Source organism: Brachionichthys hirsutus, chromosome 5 (genome assembly GCF_040956055.1).
Source record: "Brachionichthys hirsutus isolate HB-005 chromosome 5, CSIRO-AGI_Bhir_v1, whole genome shotgun sequence".
NCBI classification, from domain to species: Eukaryota; Metazoa; Chordata; class Actinopteri; order Lophiiformes; family Brachionichthyidae; genus Brachionichthys; species Brachionichthys hirsutus.
The window spans coordinates 14,834,225-14,853,393 of record NC_090901.1 but is presented as its reverse complement, the minus strand read 5'-3'; the positions used below and the strand labels follow the sequence as shown (position 1 = coordinate 14,853,393).

At 43.5% G+C, this 19,169-nt stretch overlaps 1 protein-coding gene across 1 annotated transcript in view; it reads right to left on the bottom strand.

The window, feature by feature from the left end:
* Positions 1 to 14,642, bottom strand: part of cpne2 (copine II) — a 36,342-nt gene extending 21,700 nt beyond the window's left edge. The window contains exons 1-7 of the mRNA XM_068739681.1: positions 14,466 to 14,642; positions 4,620 to 4,799; positions 4,267 to 4,341; positions 4,038 to 4,109; positions 3,014 to 3,097; positions 2,687 to 2,776; positions 1,390 to 1,488 (exon numbers count right to left, since the gene is read on the bottom strand). Of these exons, the coding sequence (XP_068595782.1) occupies positions 1,390 to 1,488; positions 2,687 to 2,776; positions 3,014 to 3,097; positions 4,038 to 4,109; positions 4,267 to 4,341; positions 4,620 to 4,799; positions 14,466 to 14,642 (777 nt within the window). The remainder of the gene's footprint in view (positions 1 to 1,389; positions 1,489 to 2,686; positions 2,777 to 3,013; positions 3,098 to 4,037; positions 4,110 to 4,266; positions 4,342 to 4,619; positions 4,800 to 14,465) is intronic.
* Between the last annotated feature and the right edge of the window lie 4,527 nt (positions 14,643 to 19,169).

Genomic DNA, 19,169 nt, shown 5'->3' with positions numbered 1-19,169 from the left:
GCCCATCTCTCCATCTCTGTCTTTTTTCACTTGTTATTTTTTGAATGTGTGAGCAGCAACCCCCCCCCAGACCCCGCCACACTCACAAACACACACATGCTACCACACATCAAGGGACTCAGAGCTGCTAATGAATGAACATTGTTCTGATTGCGGCATCAAGAAATGCAAAAGTGAAAAGAATACATTTCAGCTGTATTGCAGGAGAACATTTTTTGTCGGTCCCGATCCGTTTTCAGAAGCAATAATGTGTGGAAAAATCCAGCAATGCTAATCTGTGCATGATTTTTCAGTCTCCTCTGTTGATGCATGAAACTAAATGCATTTAAACTGCAAATTAGCCAGTATGGGGCAGAGCTGCAGAGAATTCAGTTGAGCTCAAAGCTGTTATCCACTGGCTGATGGAGAAGCGTCTCACTTATTCTGCACGAGTTTAGAGGACTGTTGTGATTTTAAAATAAAGTAGAACAGTGTTTTAACATCTGCTCAATATGTAACTGGAAGATGTAAATCCAAATGATGATCTACACTGCAGCTATTTACCAGCTCTCTCTGCCTCAAAGTTATATTTTCAGCCCGACATAATCTGACAAGGAGGAAAACGGGTGCATGGACAGCGAGAGATGAGAGAAGAGGGAATGGAAGAGGTGAGGACTGAGAGGAGGGACAGAAAGAGGAATGGAGGACGGTTATCGTGGAGGAAGAGTTGGTGCAGAGTGTTCTAGAGGAGAATCGAGTGTCTGATAGACTGATGAGTTTGAAGATGGAGATTGAGTTAGAGGAGAAGGAGAAGTTCTTACGCTCCACAGGTAGGAGGTGAGTTAGAGGAGAAGGAGAAGTTCTTACGCTCCGCAGGTAGGAGGTGAGTTAGAGGAGAAGGAGAAGTTCTTACGCTCCACAGGTAGGAGGTGAGTGAGAGGAGAAGGAGAAGTTCTTACTCTCCACAGGTAGGAGGTGAGTTAGAGGAGAAGGAGAAGTTCTTACTCTCCACAGGTAGGAGGTGAGTTAGAGGAGAAGGAGAAGTTCTTACGCTCCACAGGTAGGAGGTGAGTTAGAGGAGAAGGAGAAGTCTAGAGCATGGCTCCATGAGGGGTATTTAAAACAACAAATTGCCCCCAATGCAGCCGATGCCCCACTTAAACTTTCGCTGTTGCTGAGATCCCATAAACACCCAGAAAAAAGATGAAAACCTTGAAGGAAGCGAGATGCTAGAACCGATCTGCACATAATAATGGATATATCAATCGATCGTGTTGGTCGATTGCTGATATCTTTCTCTTTTTCAACACCATTTATATTTTATTTACATGATCAATCCCCATACCGAAGGAATATGGAACTGTGTGGAAATAAAAACTCGTGATTACAGAAACATCAAATGCGTTTTACCTCCACTGAGTTCTGGGCTTCACTCATCTTGGTAACAGCGGTTTGAAACTCTCCTATGAAGTCGTGGCCGCCATCATTATCGTAGTCGTAACACAGAACCTGTCATCGTACAGAACTCAAGTTAGCGTCACCTTTTCCATGTTGCTTCCTTTACCTGCCTCTCAAATCATGCAGTTCTGTTCGGAACAAAGAAGTGTTATACTGCATCTAATATACGAATACATGTATTTGTTTTCTAAAAAAAAAAAACATGTTCATTTCCTGTTTAATGCCAAATTGAATTAGCATGTTGTGCTGCTGTTCTCCAGCATAACCATCCCCTCATTGGCAGCACTTTCCACAAGCTTGAAATGCTGCTACATCTTAGCTACTTCTGCTAAGTAGAGAAACAGGGGAAGGTGTGATTTGGGACACATGATCATGACATTTTAACTTGATTGAATATATACTGTATCTATAATCAGCTGCTAAAGTCGGGAACCAACCAGAGTGGCTAACCCAGGCATGGGCAAACTACGGCCCGGGGTCCATATGCGGCCCCTTGGGCTTTTTAATCCGGCCCGCCGAACTTGTCCAAATTATATCATAACATTTTATTATAATTAAACCTCATTCATTTTACCTTTTTAATATTAGCTTTTTATTGTCATTGTATGTCGTAGACTTTTTACACTGCAAACACACAACGAAATTCCATTTTACAGTTACCTGTAAAATGCCAAATCCTTTCATGTAATGACTTTTACATGTCATTAATATTAGTTCACACAAACACTCCATACATCTGTTCCTGGCCCGGCCCCTCTGTCAAATTTTAGAAGCCAGTAAAAAAGTTTGCCCACCCCTGGGCTAACCAAAGGTCGGACAGTCCTGTTCACCACTAATCAAGGAAAAGTTGATTATTTTAGCCAGTCAGCGTGTTTTGAGATAGAAAGGCATATTCCATATTACCGCCGCTTCACAGTGATGGAATAAATAACGTGGAGAAGGTTGATTTACTGTGGCAACCCCTCACGGGACAAGCGGAAAGTCCAGTAGTCGTAGCTGCGTCGTTGGGTTCAAAGCATGTGAAAAAAGTACCATCTTATAGTCCGGAAATGTCAATATATACAATCAGTTTGGAGAAAGAAGCGCTTTGTGATTTTAACAAGCACGAGAATATATCCTCCTGAGACCCAGCCCGTTGCCCATTACAGAGGACGCATGTCAACGGGCTGGGTCTCAGGAGGATATAATAAACTTCAAGACAATCGGTACATCCTGTCACTCTGCAACATCTGGAACTCTGAGTACCAACCTTGATGTTTCTGTCCACATCTCCGTTGCAGAGGGATATGAGAGGCACCGTGAAAGTTTTCCATGCTGGATCCAAAGTGTTCTTTATGACCTGGAGTCACACACAGTATCATTGAATTAAATAGCAGCAGATATACTGTGTCATGGATTTGAGGGGTACAATTACCTACACTTGGGGGGGAGTAATCTGTTTCATCCAGCCCCCTACACTTACTGCTAAAGTTAGAGTGTACTCTGTGGCCTTCTGCGAGACCGAGTTTTGCTGACAATGACAACTCAGTAATGACAGTGCGATGAAAGTGCTTTCTAATGTCCACCCATGGCTCACCTCTGTCCTGTGCACCAGCATCCATTTGCCATCTTCTCCCTGTTTGTGAAACTCCAGGTAGGGGTCTGACTTCCCAAAAAAGTCCTGCACAGAATGGAGACAGTTTGGTGTCAATTATTTTATCGGATGAATCCTAGTTTGACATCATTTCAACACCGCAACACTAACGGCTCGAGCACCACAAAGCTTCTGTTTTACTCATGAAGTCAGTAAATACGCTCATTTTACAAAACTCATTGCACCAACCTAGGGCAATAAAGGCTAACCGTTTATGATTTGCCCCTTCTATTCCACTGGCAGTCCCTGCAGCTGATTCTATTTTTTGGGCTGAGGACCCATACACAGTTGAACGGTGTGCTTTGGACTGAGCGCTAGTTTCTCCTTCTTGGTGGAGGTCTGTTTATAATCAAGTTATCACTATGGATTCCCTTTTTTTATTATTAATATTTTACTACTGATACAGCCCAATAACATTAGCATTAGTTTCAATTAAGGTCAAACAATTATACAGTCTGTTTTTTATTTGAAAAATGTCCCATAATGCATACTTAATAAAAACAAATCTGCCCATTGGACAGTAATTATCCCTATATTAGAATAACCAAAAATCTACATGCAATCCTGCAATGAGGAGCCTATAATTAACATATTTATTAAAAGATACCCCCTTTCTTTCTTTCTTTCTTTCTTTCTTTCTTTCTCTGCATCCTGGTGGATTCACCAGAGGGTAAACTCAGCATCAGTTAAAATCTGAATTCATGCTGTGCTGTTCGTGACCTTTCATCTTCCCTTCACTGTGTGCCTGCAACTATAGATCCAAGATTGAAAATATGCACTTTTTTATTTACGACAAATAATGAAAATCCTGCATTATTTTCAAGTCCAGTCATCGGGACTCTACTATTCCATCAGCATGTGGGCTTAGCTCGTGGGTCCGAAAGCAGTTTGTTGTTCTAATGTGTGAAATAATGTACATGCCTGCATTTGCATACAGGAGCGAATGTGTGTGGGGCGAGCTGCCCACCTTCTTATCCAGTTTCCGCCCACTCAGGGTCAAAGTGATGATTCTGTTGTCCGACAGCTCCTGGGCTGTTATCTAAAACAACATTATGGTAAAAGGTTAGCTGAAACATAGGAAACATACCATTAGAGTAAACGACAGTGACGAACCATGGTGATAGAGTACAAGGTGTTATAGGAGTCCAAACAGAAGCTGAAGCACAGACGGAGTCTGTCTTTTAAAGATTACTTACTGTAATGGAACCTTTGCCAGCTGGCTTCCCATTGGCTAAGATCAAGGGCCTGTGAAGTTTCTTATTGGACACAATCTAAAAGACAAATTAAAAAAACACACAGGAGAGGAATCCTTGACGAATTAATGAAAACAATGAATGATATATATGTTTGAACCGTCGGACATTATTTATTTATTTGTCATTTACGTTCTATTTATTCTGATCTATTGTATTCTAAGTTGTAGTCTAATAATTAGGTACATTTATTTCCATTTCTATCTATCAATCGGAACACATGTGGCAGATATATTCCGTCATCTTGTTTTTCATCATCAACAGAAGAAGCTCAAAGTGGAGATACTATTCCATACCACTCCCAATGTACAAATGAATTCTCCGAGGAAGTCGTGTTCGTAGAGCTGTGTGGCACACTTGTCTTCATCAAACATGGCAAAGCGAAGTTTCTGGATCTCCTCAAAATGATAGTCCACCTGGAACTTCACCCCGAACACGGGGTTCAGGTTGTTCACAGCGGTGTCAGTGCGGCCAAGCTAAAAGAAGAGGAGAACAGAATGGTCCTTCAAACATTCACAATCTTCCATGTGACTGTACCTGTGCATAAAAAAAAACCTTTTAGAGATCACGGTCAGACAAACCCAAGTTCAGAGTGATATTTATAAGAATCCATTTAATCAGTATAAGGCAAATCCTTTCCTAAACAATCTAAATGTTCCTCATTAACAGACTAGCGTGGCAACAACAACCTGATGTTCTCCATAAAGGCTTGCTAAACAAGTGTAGAACAATGCTAGCAGTGGCACAAAGCCACGCCATTAATATGGAGATAATCAGGTATGTTTGCAATGTATTATTTAAATTCTAAAAATAAATACTGTATTTAAAACATCCATCCATCCGTCTCTATCCCCAGCAAAACATTTTAGGTCAGTCTGTGTGATTCCAAAGACATTTTTTCTGGAAAGTGTTCGCCTCATTAGCTACGATCTCCCACAGTCTCCCACAGCGACCTTTGTTTGCTGTTGGTGCAGGAAAGGTAATGTCCAGCGGGTTCATTAAAGTTTCTTGGCTGAAACTGCAGCCTCCTGCTGGAATCAGGGTTTGATGAGAGCACACTACTGTGGGACTGAATACAAAAAGATTAAAAAAAAGGACAAAGGGCTCAGCCAAGTTTAAGAGATCTCGGCGATCAACCAATACCTAACCGTAACCCCCCCACCCCCATCACAAGAACAACAAAGTAATTTATTTAATGAGGACATCATAACAGAGACATAACAACATAAGAAAAAGTGGGTATTGGCATAAAGACCTTATGTCCTCTGCTATTGGCTGGTTATAGCCAATAAATCTATGACTGTATTTTCGGGTTTTCCCATGAGGGAAGACACAATGCAGCTCCTTCTGACCTTCCCTGTTCTTCTCCATTGCTAGCCTCAACGCTAACATTGCGTCTGTGGTACTCTTCCTCGGCATAAAGCCATACTGCTGCTCACAAATACTTACTTCTGTCCTTAGTCTAGCCTCAACTACTTTTCCCCAATAACTTCATCGTTTGACTCATCAGCTTTATCCCTCTATAGTTTCTACAACTCTGTATGTCTCCCTTCATCTTGAAAATGGGCACCAGAACACTTCTCCTCCATTCCTCTGGCATCTTCTTCCTCTCTAGGATTGTATTAAACAAAAACTCTACAGCTTCCTCTCCTAGACACTTCCATACCTCCACAGGTATGTCAACCGGTCCAACTGCCTTCCCATTCTTCATCCTCTTTATCGCCTTTCTAACTTCACTCGTGCTGATCTTTGTCACTTCCTGGTCCTCAACAGGTGCCTCTACTCCCCTTTGTTCTCTCTCATTTTCCTCATTCATTAATTCCTCTAAATACTTCTTCCATCGTTCTACACACTACTGGCCTCTGTCAACAACTTCCCATCGCTACCCTTCATCACTCTAACATGCTTCATGCTGAACATCCTTCCTGTCTCTACTCTTCATCACTCTAACATGCTGGACATCCTTCCTGTCTCTGTCTCGCTGTCTGTCCAGCCTGTACAGATCCTTCTCTCCCTCTCTACTATCTAACCTGGCATACAGGTCATCATATCTCCTCTGTTTGACCTTTGCCTTGCGTCTCATCTCCCTGTACCCTGTTTACTCTCTTCTGTCCTCTCAATGTCCCACTTCTTCTTAGCTAACCTCTTTTCCTGTATACACTTCTGCAAGTCCTGGTTCCACAACCAGGTCTCCTTATCTCCTTTCCTTCCAGAAGACACACCCATTACTCTCCTCCCTGTCTCCCTGATCACCTGAGCTGTTGTATTCCAGTCTTCTAGAAGCCTCTCTTGTCCACCCAGAGCCTGTCTCACCTCTTCCCTGAAAGCCACACGACACTCTTCATTCTTCAGCCTCCACCACTTTTTCCTCTGCTCTGCCTTCGTCCTCTTCATCTTCTTCACCACTAGAGTCATCTTACACACCACCAGCCTATGCTGGCTGGCTACACTCTCTCCTACCACGACCTTACAGTCACCAACCTCATTTATCCCTCTATCTACGACCGTAGCACCGGCGCTATTGTTGTTTATGTCCAGTGTTACAGTAATAATGCACCAGACACGGAGAACAATAGCGCCGGCGTTACGGTCAAAGAGACTAACTCTGACCAGCAGGTGGTGCTGGTGCTACGGCTGTAGGTAGAGGGATACTGGTCCGTCTACACAAGATGTCGTCCACCTGTGTGCTCCTCCCTCCACTCTTGTAGGTCACCCTATGTTCTAGTCTCTTCTGGAAATAAGTGTTAACTACTGCTATCTCCATCCTTTCGGCAAAGTCTACCACAATCTGTCCTTCTAGGTCCCTGTCCTGAACACCAAACTTGTTCATCACTTCTTCATCTCCTCTATTTCCTTCACCAACATGCCCATTGAGGTCTGCTCCAATCAGGACTCTCTCACTGCTAGGATGCTCTGAACCACTTCATCTAAGACACTCCAGAACTTCTCCTTCTCCTCTAACTCACCTCCTGCCTGTGGAGCGTAAGAACTTCTCCTTCTCCTCTCACTCACCTCCTACCTGTGGAGCGTAAGAACTCCTCCTTCTCCTCTAACTCACCTCCTACCTGTGGAGCGTAAGAACTTCTCCTTCTCCTCTAACTCACCTCCTACCTGTGGAGCGTAAGAACTTCTCCTTCTCCTCTAACTCACCTCCTACCTGTGGAGAGTAAGAACTTCTCCTTCTCCTCTAACTCACCTCCTACCTGTGGAGTTTACCCTCTAACAATGTTCACCCTCAATCGATTCTCCTCTAGAACACTCTGCACCAACTCCTCCTTCAAGATAACTCCTCCTCCATTCCTCTTTCCTCTCCTCCGTTATAAACAACTTCAATCCTGCTCCTCAGCTTCTAGCCTTGCTTCCTTTCCACCTGATCTCCTGTCCACCAGCTCTCTAGCTTTTCCCGTCATCGTCCCAACATTCAAAGTAACTCCTCTCAGATGCACTCGTCTTCCTCCTCTTCTTCATCTCTGTCTTCAACCCACTGCAATCCAATTTCCAACAACTGATACGGTAGAAAGAGACCATTTCCTCTTGATAGACATTGTGGGTGAGACCGCAGAACCTGTCGTACACTCGATTCGTTCTCTCGCTTTACGGTATGTCATAAAACACCTTGTAATCAGACAAAAAACAACAACAGACGAGTGCAACTGTTGCAAGTTGCAAGTCAACCTGTAGTACTTTTTACACCTTCACGGTGCCCAAAGTGCTTTACATTAGGCCTCACATTCATCCATTAATATACTCATTCACACTCCAGTGGGTGACTGCTGCCCTGCAAGGCGCTGCCAGGCCCACTGGGAGACATTTGGGGACATGTGAATGGTCAGAACTGGGAATAAAATGACATGCCAATAAAATGACCATGCAGACATGTGTTCGAAAACAACAGTCTTTTTTTGGAATAAATTGTGTTCTAAAGTTGAGCAGGAAATCTTTTTTAAATGTGGTTTTAGCTGGTAAGGAAGGTCAGTGGCTTGAACCCCCGTCCTCCCAGTCTAAATGCAATGTATCCATGAACAAGATTAATTAAACTGTACAGGTTTTTCTTGAAATAAATACATTTATTATCATACATTATTAAGAGGGGAAAACGGTTTAATTAAGCCATACAGTGTAGCCTTATAAAAAGACAGAACTCTAAGCTTAACTCCAGCCTTTGAGATATTAAAAGTGAAGGGCTCTCATTGCCCCCCAAAAATAGCCTGGACGGCACACCGTCAAGAGATGAAAGTGTGTGGGTGTCTGTAAGAGCACTGAGAGAGTCACATTATTTGGTCTGGGTCCTTCAAACCAGGTGGTTGGATGACTAATACTTAGTTGTCGCACTACTCACCAATGTGACTCACGCAGCACACACTGCTGCTCTGTTTGTCCACCATTAGATGAGATCTCTATACACTACCTTAGTATGAAAGAAAAAATGTAACAGAAATGGTGACTGTACTGGCACATTAGAAATACAATATCATCTTCTTTAAGCGATCTCTCCAGGTCCTTCTTTGTCAGAATATTGTTTCCAGACTCAGAATTACTGACAAACCAAACTACAATGCTGAGACTTAACTTAAAATCTGCCCTAAAGATAGATGTAGTAGCAGTTTCTCAAACTAGGCCAAAGTGTAACTGGTGTATTCTCGTATCCCTGGAGCATTGCTCTTGGCCCATTTGCTCCTGGAGTCTCCGAGAGTTTACTATGATTATTTAGACTGGTCGGAAAATGCTATGAGCTAATATGGTTTATAAGGAAAGTACATCATCCTAATAAGATATGGACATTAGCATGTTAGCATTGTCACTGTAAGCATGACATGCTGACATTAGCAACAACTAGTGCAGAAATACAGACTTTGATATCACTTGCCTAAAATCGCAATAACCATAACAATAAATAACTAATAACTAATAAGAAATAAGAACACATACTAATACTCTCACTAATAGTACACTCAATGAAAAAAAAATAAACACAATTCTTTTAAATGTACATACATTTTTCATTAGTTTAAGTAAAAGATTTCAGACTAAGCACACAAAAGGCTTATTCCCTTGAAATGTTGTTATCTTAATTTGCCCCTGACTGAAATCAAACACTCACCCAACAGGTGAAGCCGAACAAGATGCTGGCTGATCAACATGATTGCTGCAAGGGTGTGTATATAAAAGGCAGTTGGAATTCCCCCCTATTTAATGAAGGACTGGGGAGGTTCATTTTCATTTTCTAAATATTTGTATTCATTTTCATTCAGTAATTTTGTTTTCCCAATGTACTTTGGACTGAGATCAAGTAATGTGATTCTCATCAGCCTCAATGGTACTTAGGGTAAATTAAGAGGGTGACTAGGGTTACAGTTAGAGCTGAGCAATATTCGCGATTCTGCAAAATATATCGATAATTTTGTTTCCCCAGAGAGTATCGATTTTTCAGCATTCCTATAGGAATGCTGGGACTCCCACCTGATTGGCCGGATTCCTATAGGAATGCTGGGACTCCCACCTGACTCAGCTTGCTAGCGTTACTTGCTGGAGTGTCCTGCCTGTAAGAGCAGGAGAAACAGAACAGAAAAGGACAGGCTGCACTTTGGCTTTAAATCTGCTACAGACGAGCATCAATGCAGCCCAGCAGGCTGAAGAACATGTCTTGTATTTGTTCCACTACGGATTAGAAACCCGCTGAGTGGCTCTGGAAATGGATCGGACCCTCTCGGCACTCCATCCTTTTTCTGTACTCTTTTTAAAATCTACTAAGGGTGACTATCAGAGTAGAAATAGGCTATAGGTTAAATAATAACAACACAAGCAGCTGGATATAACAATAAATTCACTTTACAAACATGCTTTAGTTAGACCTAAAGGAGGTTTTGTGCTGGATGTCTCCTTTTCAGGTGTATTATGGAAGAAAAAGTCACAGATTGTCCAACAGGTTAACCTGTTCCCCAGCTGAATTTCCTAAAGAGCAATGTCTACCACATCAAACACTGCCCACCCAAAAGCATAGCCTTTTGTTTGAAGATAAGCAAATAAAGATTAGGAGAAGGGCAACACAGTGCTGCACACAGCGAATGACTTCATCGAGAAGTCATAAACACTCTATAGGGTATGACAACGTGTGGGTCAGAGTGAAGAGCGGTAATTAGTCTCAAAAAAGCATTTTAGAACTTCAGGTTTAGGTGTGAAAAGAAACCTAAAGTTGCACAAGTATAAGGATCAGTTCCATATGCCGAATAGCCCCCCTGCAACACAAAAGTGCTTTTCAGTGTCTAATGTCACGAGAGTAACAAGACGAGAAGAAAAGCAGCGTCCAAAGTCTCAGCCCAAAATAGTTCAAACGACGCACCCTATTTCCTTATACAAATGAGGACAGATTGGAGTATTTTGAATCATCAAACCTGAACATTCGCTCTGACCCGATGTCAGATGGGCAGTTGCCAATTTGCTGCTATTGCTGACCAATTGGGCACCATTGGAATGTTCTGCTCTGCATCACTATTGCACAAAGATATTGCTGCAGATTTAGCGCTTCAACATATGGAATCAATGGGACACCCCTTTCAGAGTATGTCCAGGGGACTTGGGCAGATTACTTACAGAGGATGGCACTAGATGGGCCATATGGCGACCACCTCACTGTTCAAAGAGCATCACAGGTATTCAATGTTCAGTTTCTTATTCTCTCAACTCTTGGTTCAGAGGCGACCTCTGGTATCTCGCCATCTGGTTGTTTTTGTGAAAGCTTGCCTGCCTTGGTTCGTGGCCATTTTTCTGAGGGACACGGGGAACATTATGTTCCGAGGGACCAATATTTCCTTATATTCAGTGTCTGACGTTGAACCTGTCCCTATGTTTGCCTCAATCACGACCATGTTCAATCGCGTCAGTCTTGTTCCGTGACCTTTGCTGCACCATTTCATCCTCATATTCAGAGAGAGACTTGACAAAAATAAGCGTTATGAAACTCTGCAAGGCTGCTGGACGTGGCATTGGTCTCAGCACACGTCTTAAAGAGCTGTTTAGCAAGGGCAGTCGATATATAATATATAGTATATAAATTGTCTGTTCAGAAACATACAGTAAGTGAAGGCAGGGCTGGATGTAGCAGTCCACACACGAAGAGAGAGACAGACACAGACTGAGGAAGAGATTTAATTATTTTTGTTTTAACTGGCCCAGAAAACACCAAAGCAGATAAATACTGCAGTCTGACGATTGTCTGATGAAAGTCATTGTCCTCATGGTCAACAGGGAGACATACCATTGGCTCGAAAAACACCAAATATTTGGCATTATGAGGCTACATAAGACTGCAGTCAAGCGGCTCTGCGAGCCATTATACACGCCACTGGCTTGGACGTTAAATCTGCGGTTTCACTCGCAGTGTCTGCATCCATGACACGTGTTGAGATTAGGAGGAGGATTTTGCATTTGTCGAGGAGAAAGATTTGAGGAAACAGCTCAAGTGGTGAACTAAGTGGGAGCCGCCTCATTTACATAAATCTGCAGCTCCATCGAATCCTTCATGCTGTTCTAACACCAGTTTCAGCTGCTCTCATATCTTCCCATCAAAGTTTCATTCCTACTCTTCTTCTTCCGTCACTCATCTTTCTCCTCTGTTTTTCTCTCATCCCTCTCTTTTTAATTTCGCCGTGCCTCTTTTCCTCCACCGTCCCCTCTCTCATCTCTTTCTCACACCGCCTCGATCTAACACTCTTTCCCGCTCTCACTTTCTCCCCGGATGAGACCCAGGCTGCTTCACACACACCTCTATCTCACGAGACAGACAGGCAGGCAGGCAGGCAGACAGACAATCAATTAAAATACATTTAAAAAGACAATTGGACAGGAGGGAACTGGAGAAAGTGATAAAGCCAGCCTGCAGAGGAACAGTGAGCTGTGCATAATATCGCTCCTCATTTCGCCGCCTCCATCGTTTCCTCACCGCAAGAGCACTAAGCTTTTGTTTCCCTCCCCGTTGCTGTAGTAACCGTTGGCAATTTCCCATCAGAGCCACATGCCCTGCTGACCGACAGCTAACTCCAACCCGAGGCGCCCGCCTACACACTCACAGGCACACACAAACACCCCGACCAGTTTGCCCCGTTGACCAGCTGTTCACCAGGAACGAGCCTTAGGGCAGCTGCCTCCACACAGCGAAACTCCATCACCATGCTGCTCTAGTGTTCATCATACAGGCATAAACCATGTTGTGGATCAAATTCATGGAAACTGCGGCGAAGGCTTTTTTTCTAGAGCGTCGCAGTGAAACAACGACAACGGAATAAGATCAAAGATCAAAGGAAAACTGCAACCAGACATAACGTGTCTCCAACCAGGTGATGGAACATAATCCCAGGAGCTGTGGCAAACATCAGAGGCAGCTCATTCTCATCAATCTCATCTAGTGGTTTATGTGTTCATGATGGCCTTTAGTTTGGAGGCTACAAAATCCCAGTCAGTTTAGGATTGAAGGGCTCCTGGGGAATCACAATGTTTGGATCATTTTGTGATCATTTTAAGGTATTGATTTTCCCCCACAAAGTCCCTGTCTTGTCCTATGCAGTGGCTGTGGATCAGTTGATAGAGTGGGTCGTCCAGTGATCAGTAAATCGGTGGTTTGAATCCCAGATCTGACATGTCAAAGTGTCCTTGGGCAAGGCACTGAACCCCAAATCGCTCCCAGGGGGGCTGGCATCAGCTTGCATGGCAGCAGGCGCCCACTGGAGCGTGAATGAATGGGTGAATGTGAGGCTTCGCTTTGGGCACGGCGCTGGTGTACAAAGTGCTTTATGGTGCAGTCCATTTATCGTCTATATTTATTTAGGAGAATGGTGCAACGCTGTTCAACGGGGAAGCTCACGTTGTCCCTTTAAAATCTTTCAGAAAATGATGCAAGTGTATCAAAGCGTATCGAATCGTACCGAATCGTGGGCTGAGTATCGCGTATCGCTACAGCCCTATTTGGCACAAGCTCATCATCCAACGTGCCACGAGCTCAGGCTTGGACGAGGGATGTGATGTCATTTGTCCTACTGCATTGTCATCTAGTTGGCTCTATTAGGCTGTTGATGAAGTGCAGATATGATATCAATGAGGGTTAGGGTTAAAAACGACACTGGAATTTACTTAAAGTTAGATTTTCTTCTTCACAGCAGTCCTGGTTTCAGCCTGGGAGGTGTCATGGAGTCTGAAGTGCTGGTTTCAGCCTGGGAGGTGTCATTCCACACACTGGGTTAAAGGTGTGCTGCATCCTTGATGCATCCCAGCGTGACAGCAAAGCCAGCTTCTCATAGAGTCATTTGATCATCCATGCAAAGCGGATGCAGCAGCGAGCGTTGTGATGGAGTGAGGACGCAGCGGGAGCTAAACCTCTGGAGCCTGTAAGTTCACCTCAGACTTCCCGCCTTCCCGAGGGCATTTTGTTCATGACTGTAAACCATTTTGTTTAACAAAATGTATTAAAAAGGAAAATAAAAGCTGATAATCTGCAACAGCGTCTTCAAGTTTGGGATCCCTCCCCTAAGAGGTCAACGCTGTCCTGATGGGTCCCCAATCAAAGGTGAACTGTGCATTTTTTTACTCCTCTGATTGATTGATTTTGGCCCCTTAAGCAGGCCAATTCATCATTGGCGATTGCACCAGCAGCAGCAGCAGCAGCAATAGGTCTGCGCCATTGACCTGATGCCCAGACAGCACCTTTAACCACGTCTCCACAGTCAAAGCGGCGCTGGAAGGACACTCACTAATGCTGCTGGAGGATGCTACTGAGCGTGAAGCGCTGCCTGATGGTAGAGACTCAGAGATGAGCTTAGATCGGCTCCACGGCAAACAGCAACGTTTCCTCCGCTGAAGCGCCGCAGGGCGGAGGTGACCTTGAAAACACTGCTTTTATTCAAATCTTCCATCTTCTCTTCAGTCTCTTTTGCCTTTTTTATCATCTCTCCACCTCCGGGAGATGAAACACGCAGCTCGGTCGGCACCAGAAATGAGTTTGTCTCCTCATGATCTCCCCGTTCACGGCCTTCTCTCTAACCAGCCACTTTCATCCTCTGCTGCTTTCCCTCTATTTCCCACCTGTCTTATGAAAACAGCGTCACACCTTTCTTTTGTATCTCCAAATATCTTCTCTTCCATTTCATCCTTACCTCCACCCAGTTTCCATCCACTTCATGGAAGAGAACACAGAAGGGGTCCGACTTGGAGGCCACGTCGCGATCCAGCAGGCTGCTTGCGGTGACAGAGAGCTCCACCCGCGTGACGCAGTGCTGCGGTGCGACGCTGCGCGTCTGGGCCTCTGTGGCCGAGCCGAGCGTGTAGGCCATGGTGTGAGCTCACGGCTGATCACCCTGGAGGACAGAACACGCCAGCAAATAAGTACAATGAAAGTCACCGCAGCCTGACGTTTCGTACCTTTGGATAACTTCTGGAACCAAGCACAGAATGAGCTTCTACCTTCTTGGACCCATATTAGATGACAGAAGCACTAAGAGACAACATTTAGAACCCACGACAACCAGAAGTAGCTGGTTTACCGTCACACGCTAGGTTGCTGTGCTCTAATACAGGGTCCCTGGTCCATTCAGCATTTGGAGAACTTCTTTGAAGGTATCCGTGCTGTTTCTGAACGTAAACACGGATACCTTCAAAACTTAGCGTTTATTGCTTACATGTTGACTTTATAATCCAAAACTACATTTAGCAGCGATTCTGCCTCCTTGTCGTTCCACACCAATAAAAGGGAGACGGAGCGTTCTGATTGGATAGGGCTTGGGGAACTACACAATGTGCTCTTATGCGGCTCGGTGTGGATGGAGGTTTTTTCTTTACACAAGGTTGTGTGGATGCAGTTATTTTTTTGAAGCGGAGGAGGAAGGATATTCGTTTTTGTTTTTTTAAACGCCGGATACGTGTGTGTATGAAAGGAGCAGCTTCACAAACAAAGATGTGGACGTTCATCAAAAATCTGTGTGGTAAATAGTCCAACATTTCCTAGCATTCAAATAATCCCACAACGGAACAAAATTCACACAGATAAAATTCACATCCTAAAAATATGAGTTTAGTTGAGAAAAGTGACGCAATACGATGACAAGCACGTCTCTCACCGGCATCACATTTAGAATTGAGAATCTATTTACAAGAAATATTCAGATGTATTGGTCTGAACGCAGCTCATCTCCGTACTCGAGTCAACTGAATTTGTAAATTATTGCATTCTGATTTTTCTTTTTTACATCATGTCATCATTTTTATTTATTTTGATTTTGATTGTGGGTTCTGTGAATTTTGTTCTCTTTTTGTTACATACATGGCTGGAGACCAGAATAACTACCATGTTTGGTCTGGTAAAGTGTGTGTCTGTGTGTGTCTCACACTGAAAGTCATCCGGATCGCAGCGTAAGAAGATCACAGGATGAAGGGAACACACCAACAGTGTGGTCCCTTCATCCTGTGCATTTCATTTGTGCATTTCTCTCCAGACGGACCCGGATTACAGAGGAAGCCATTTAGGCTAAATGTTTGTTTTTATATACAGTATATTACAAGAAAAAAAAAACAGAACTTAATGAAAATAATACGTAAATGAAAATGACAATAAGAGAACTGTGGCTTTTTAAAGAGTGCAGTTCAGACTAAACGGTGGCTGGCTAGAAACACAGAGGCTTAAAATCAAAAACACACCGATTGTGAGTCCTCACAATAAATGATGAATACAGGTTTGGTGCCCTCTGACAACTCCAATAATACACACACACACACACATCATTTGATGCCCTGAGCCCAGATCAACGACAGAACCTACAAAATGGAGAAGCCTCTGGCCAGAAGCAGAAGACAAAGAGAAAAGGCGGCGATAGAATTCACTTTCTGAGTGATATAAAAAGTGAAGCTTCTGAGCTCGTCGTTCAGGCGCTGTCAGTAATGGCTTCTGTCACATGGGGGACAAATGAACAGCACCATGTTCAGGAAGGCGGTTCTGTTCCCACACGCTAAACGGATGCTGTCTGTTGCTAAGATACTAAGGTGTCATGAGCAGCGTGCGCCTCCCGTTCTGCGTCTGTGATGTCACGCCGGTAGTGGTGGTGCATTCGAGGCACCAGTGATGTGCTCATTCATGTTCTCAGTCATTCACTGGTGGTGACAGCTGGACTGGGGGGTCACGTTGTACCCCATCGCTCACTGATCACGGACGAACGGCTGAAAGCAGAAACGATGACGCTTATAAATGAGATGATGAAAAGCAGAGAGCATCCTGCAGCTTCTAACGCGTCAAAGTGTGCCGGCGTTTGTTCCCCTGATGCGATGTCGTCCAGTCAGGTGAAACTTTGGCTGCACGGTTTGAGGTGATGATTTCCAGCAGCAGCCCGAAGCCAGAGCCCAATATCCAGGTCTCTGTGCATCCTGACCCGGGCGACTGCTGGAGGGAGGGCGCCTGGCTGCAGGTGGCACTAAGTGAGTCTCATACTTGTAAAGGAGGGTCCCTCTCCTCAGGATTTGTGTCAGAGAGACCAACAGAAACGATGGAGCGTAACCATCGGGGGGGGGGGGGGTCCTTTAACATTCAGCGTGTCGCTAACATCTTCCACGGTCTCAGTGAATACCCACGCGTGGCTAACGGCTAAATCTCCACACATGCACGGCAAAGAAGTACACTTGGTTTTAACTGACATCACGCTCACCTCAGTAAATGACGTCTAACTTCTTCGCGCCTTTCCAGGTGACAGTTTCCTCAAACAGAGGAAGAATAAAAGCACGCAAAGCTTCTTCTTCTTTTCTTCTTCTAACAAACTGGGGTTGATATTTTCATCCTGAAAGGCGCAACAGTGTGTGGATAGTAAATCAGTAAATCATCCTCTCCTCCACCTGAGCGCTGCTCTCTCCTCTCAGCGCAGCTGACAGTCGAAGCTCGGTCAAGCTAACGGAGCTACCTTACAACCGGATGAATGGTACATTGACCTACAAAATAAAAGCACGGCTGTCAAGCAGATTCAAAGCATTTCCGTCGCAGTGTTTTGTTGTTATTTTTTTGCGTTTGACTTTGATCAACGTTGCTATTCATTTATTTTTATGAGACTTGGTAGACGGGTTTAGACACATTGCTGGAGAACTCATTCAAGTCACTGAAAGAAAAGGGTTTTTTCCTCTTCCTCTGTTTTCTAATTCAAAATGATCAATAATTCATTGAGTTGGTAGTAATCACCTTTTCAAACATCTGGTCATTTCTTTAATGTCAAACTTTCAATTAGTTTTTATGAAAAAAACATTAGTTTTTTTATCAGGCATTAAAGTTATATTTGGCAAGTGGCCTCTAATTCCAGATATTAGCAAGAGTTAATCTAGAAAAGAAAGAAAATGGATAGACTCCTGTACAATACAAGCCTGTGTGAACAATCCAATCAAAATGACCTTTTCGGCCTTCAAGTTGATCAACCTGATTACTACTACTGGGTAATCATCGTGAAGTTTATGACTGGAGACACCAGAACCAGCAAAATCCTACATGGGTGGGACAATCGCTGGACTGTCGAGAAATAAGGAGGATCAGCAGACAAACTTTTTCAACATGAACAATAAGGCTTTGTCAAATAAATTATTTCGGCTATCCCGTGAAATAAACGTTTACATAAAAAATGACATTAGTCCAATATGGTAACAAATATGTAATACAGTATTTTAGCAAACATCTGTCATTGAGTGTAGCAGAGTTATTTGTGCAAAATTCGGTACAATCGATATGTAAAAAAAATTAAAATAGTAGAAACCAAATCGTAAAAGTGTCCCAATACTGTATAGTATTTGTACCAGATGGACGTCCAGCCCTTTAAATTACACTGCTTCTTCAAATGAAGTTGAGGAAACCAACTTAACCCTTCTGTTATCTTTCTGGTCATTCAGTTACTTTGTTTCCACCGTAGTGAAGATCAAACGGTTCAAAGAGCTCCATGATTCTCCTCTCATTGATCCTTTACTTCCTACTTCAATCAAAAAGATGGATCTTTCTTCCAGACCAGTGTGTCTGTTCGTTTGCGTTCATCAGTGTGTTCAGTTATTTGGTTGATAACTAGTGACTAGAAATTATACTTAACGAGTTCCTGCCTCAAGACAGTTGAAAACGTCCAGCGCCTTATTGGCTGCAACACCCGTTCGAACCACTAGAGGGCAGCATATGAGCATGTAGTATGTGACTTTAACATTGGCTCATGTGTCAGAGTCTCTTTCAGTTTTTAGAAAACATTGTTCTTGTACATGGGACCAAATCCATCCCATTCTTTTGTGCAAGAAGACTCCTGAGAGGAGCTGACTGCGTTGACTTGTGGGACAAACGTCGCGAGACAGGTGACCATCCCGAGGAACCCCGTTCCCTTAGGAACCGTCTCTAACCTATCCTTTGTTAGTTGGTCTATCCATGTTGTTCCACATCCTTTTTGCTTCACCCCCTCTTCACTCACATCTCCCACAAAGGTAAATGATTTCACTCCCAACTCACATTGTCTTTAGGTCTCTGATTTGTCTTGTCTCAGTCTTTCGTCTAGTAACTAGACTCTAGTTCTTTCTGAAACTAGAATAGTTAAATGAAACAAGTTTAATTTAATGCAATTTAATATTTAATCCATTGTGTGTGAGATGATTCCGTTAGGAATTAGAACTTGTTGTTCAGACTGTCACATTGTGTCACCGCAGGACGTCTCGTGCAGCACAGTTATCCCCAAAACGTAACGGAAGGATGTCTTTTGATCAATAAATATTTAAACTATGTTATTTTGTCCTGTCTTGAGAGAATCTCTCGCTCTCAATTTCCAGAGGATCTTATCTGTATGCATAAATAAAGTGTATCGTATCGCACTACA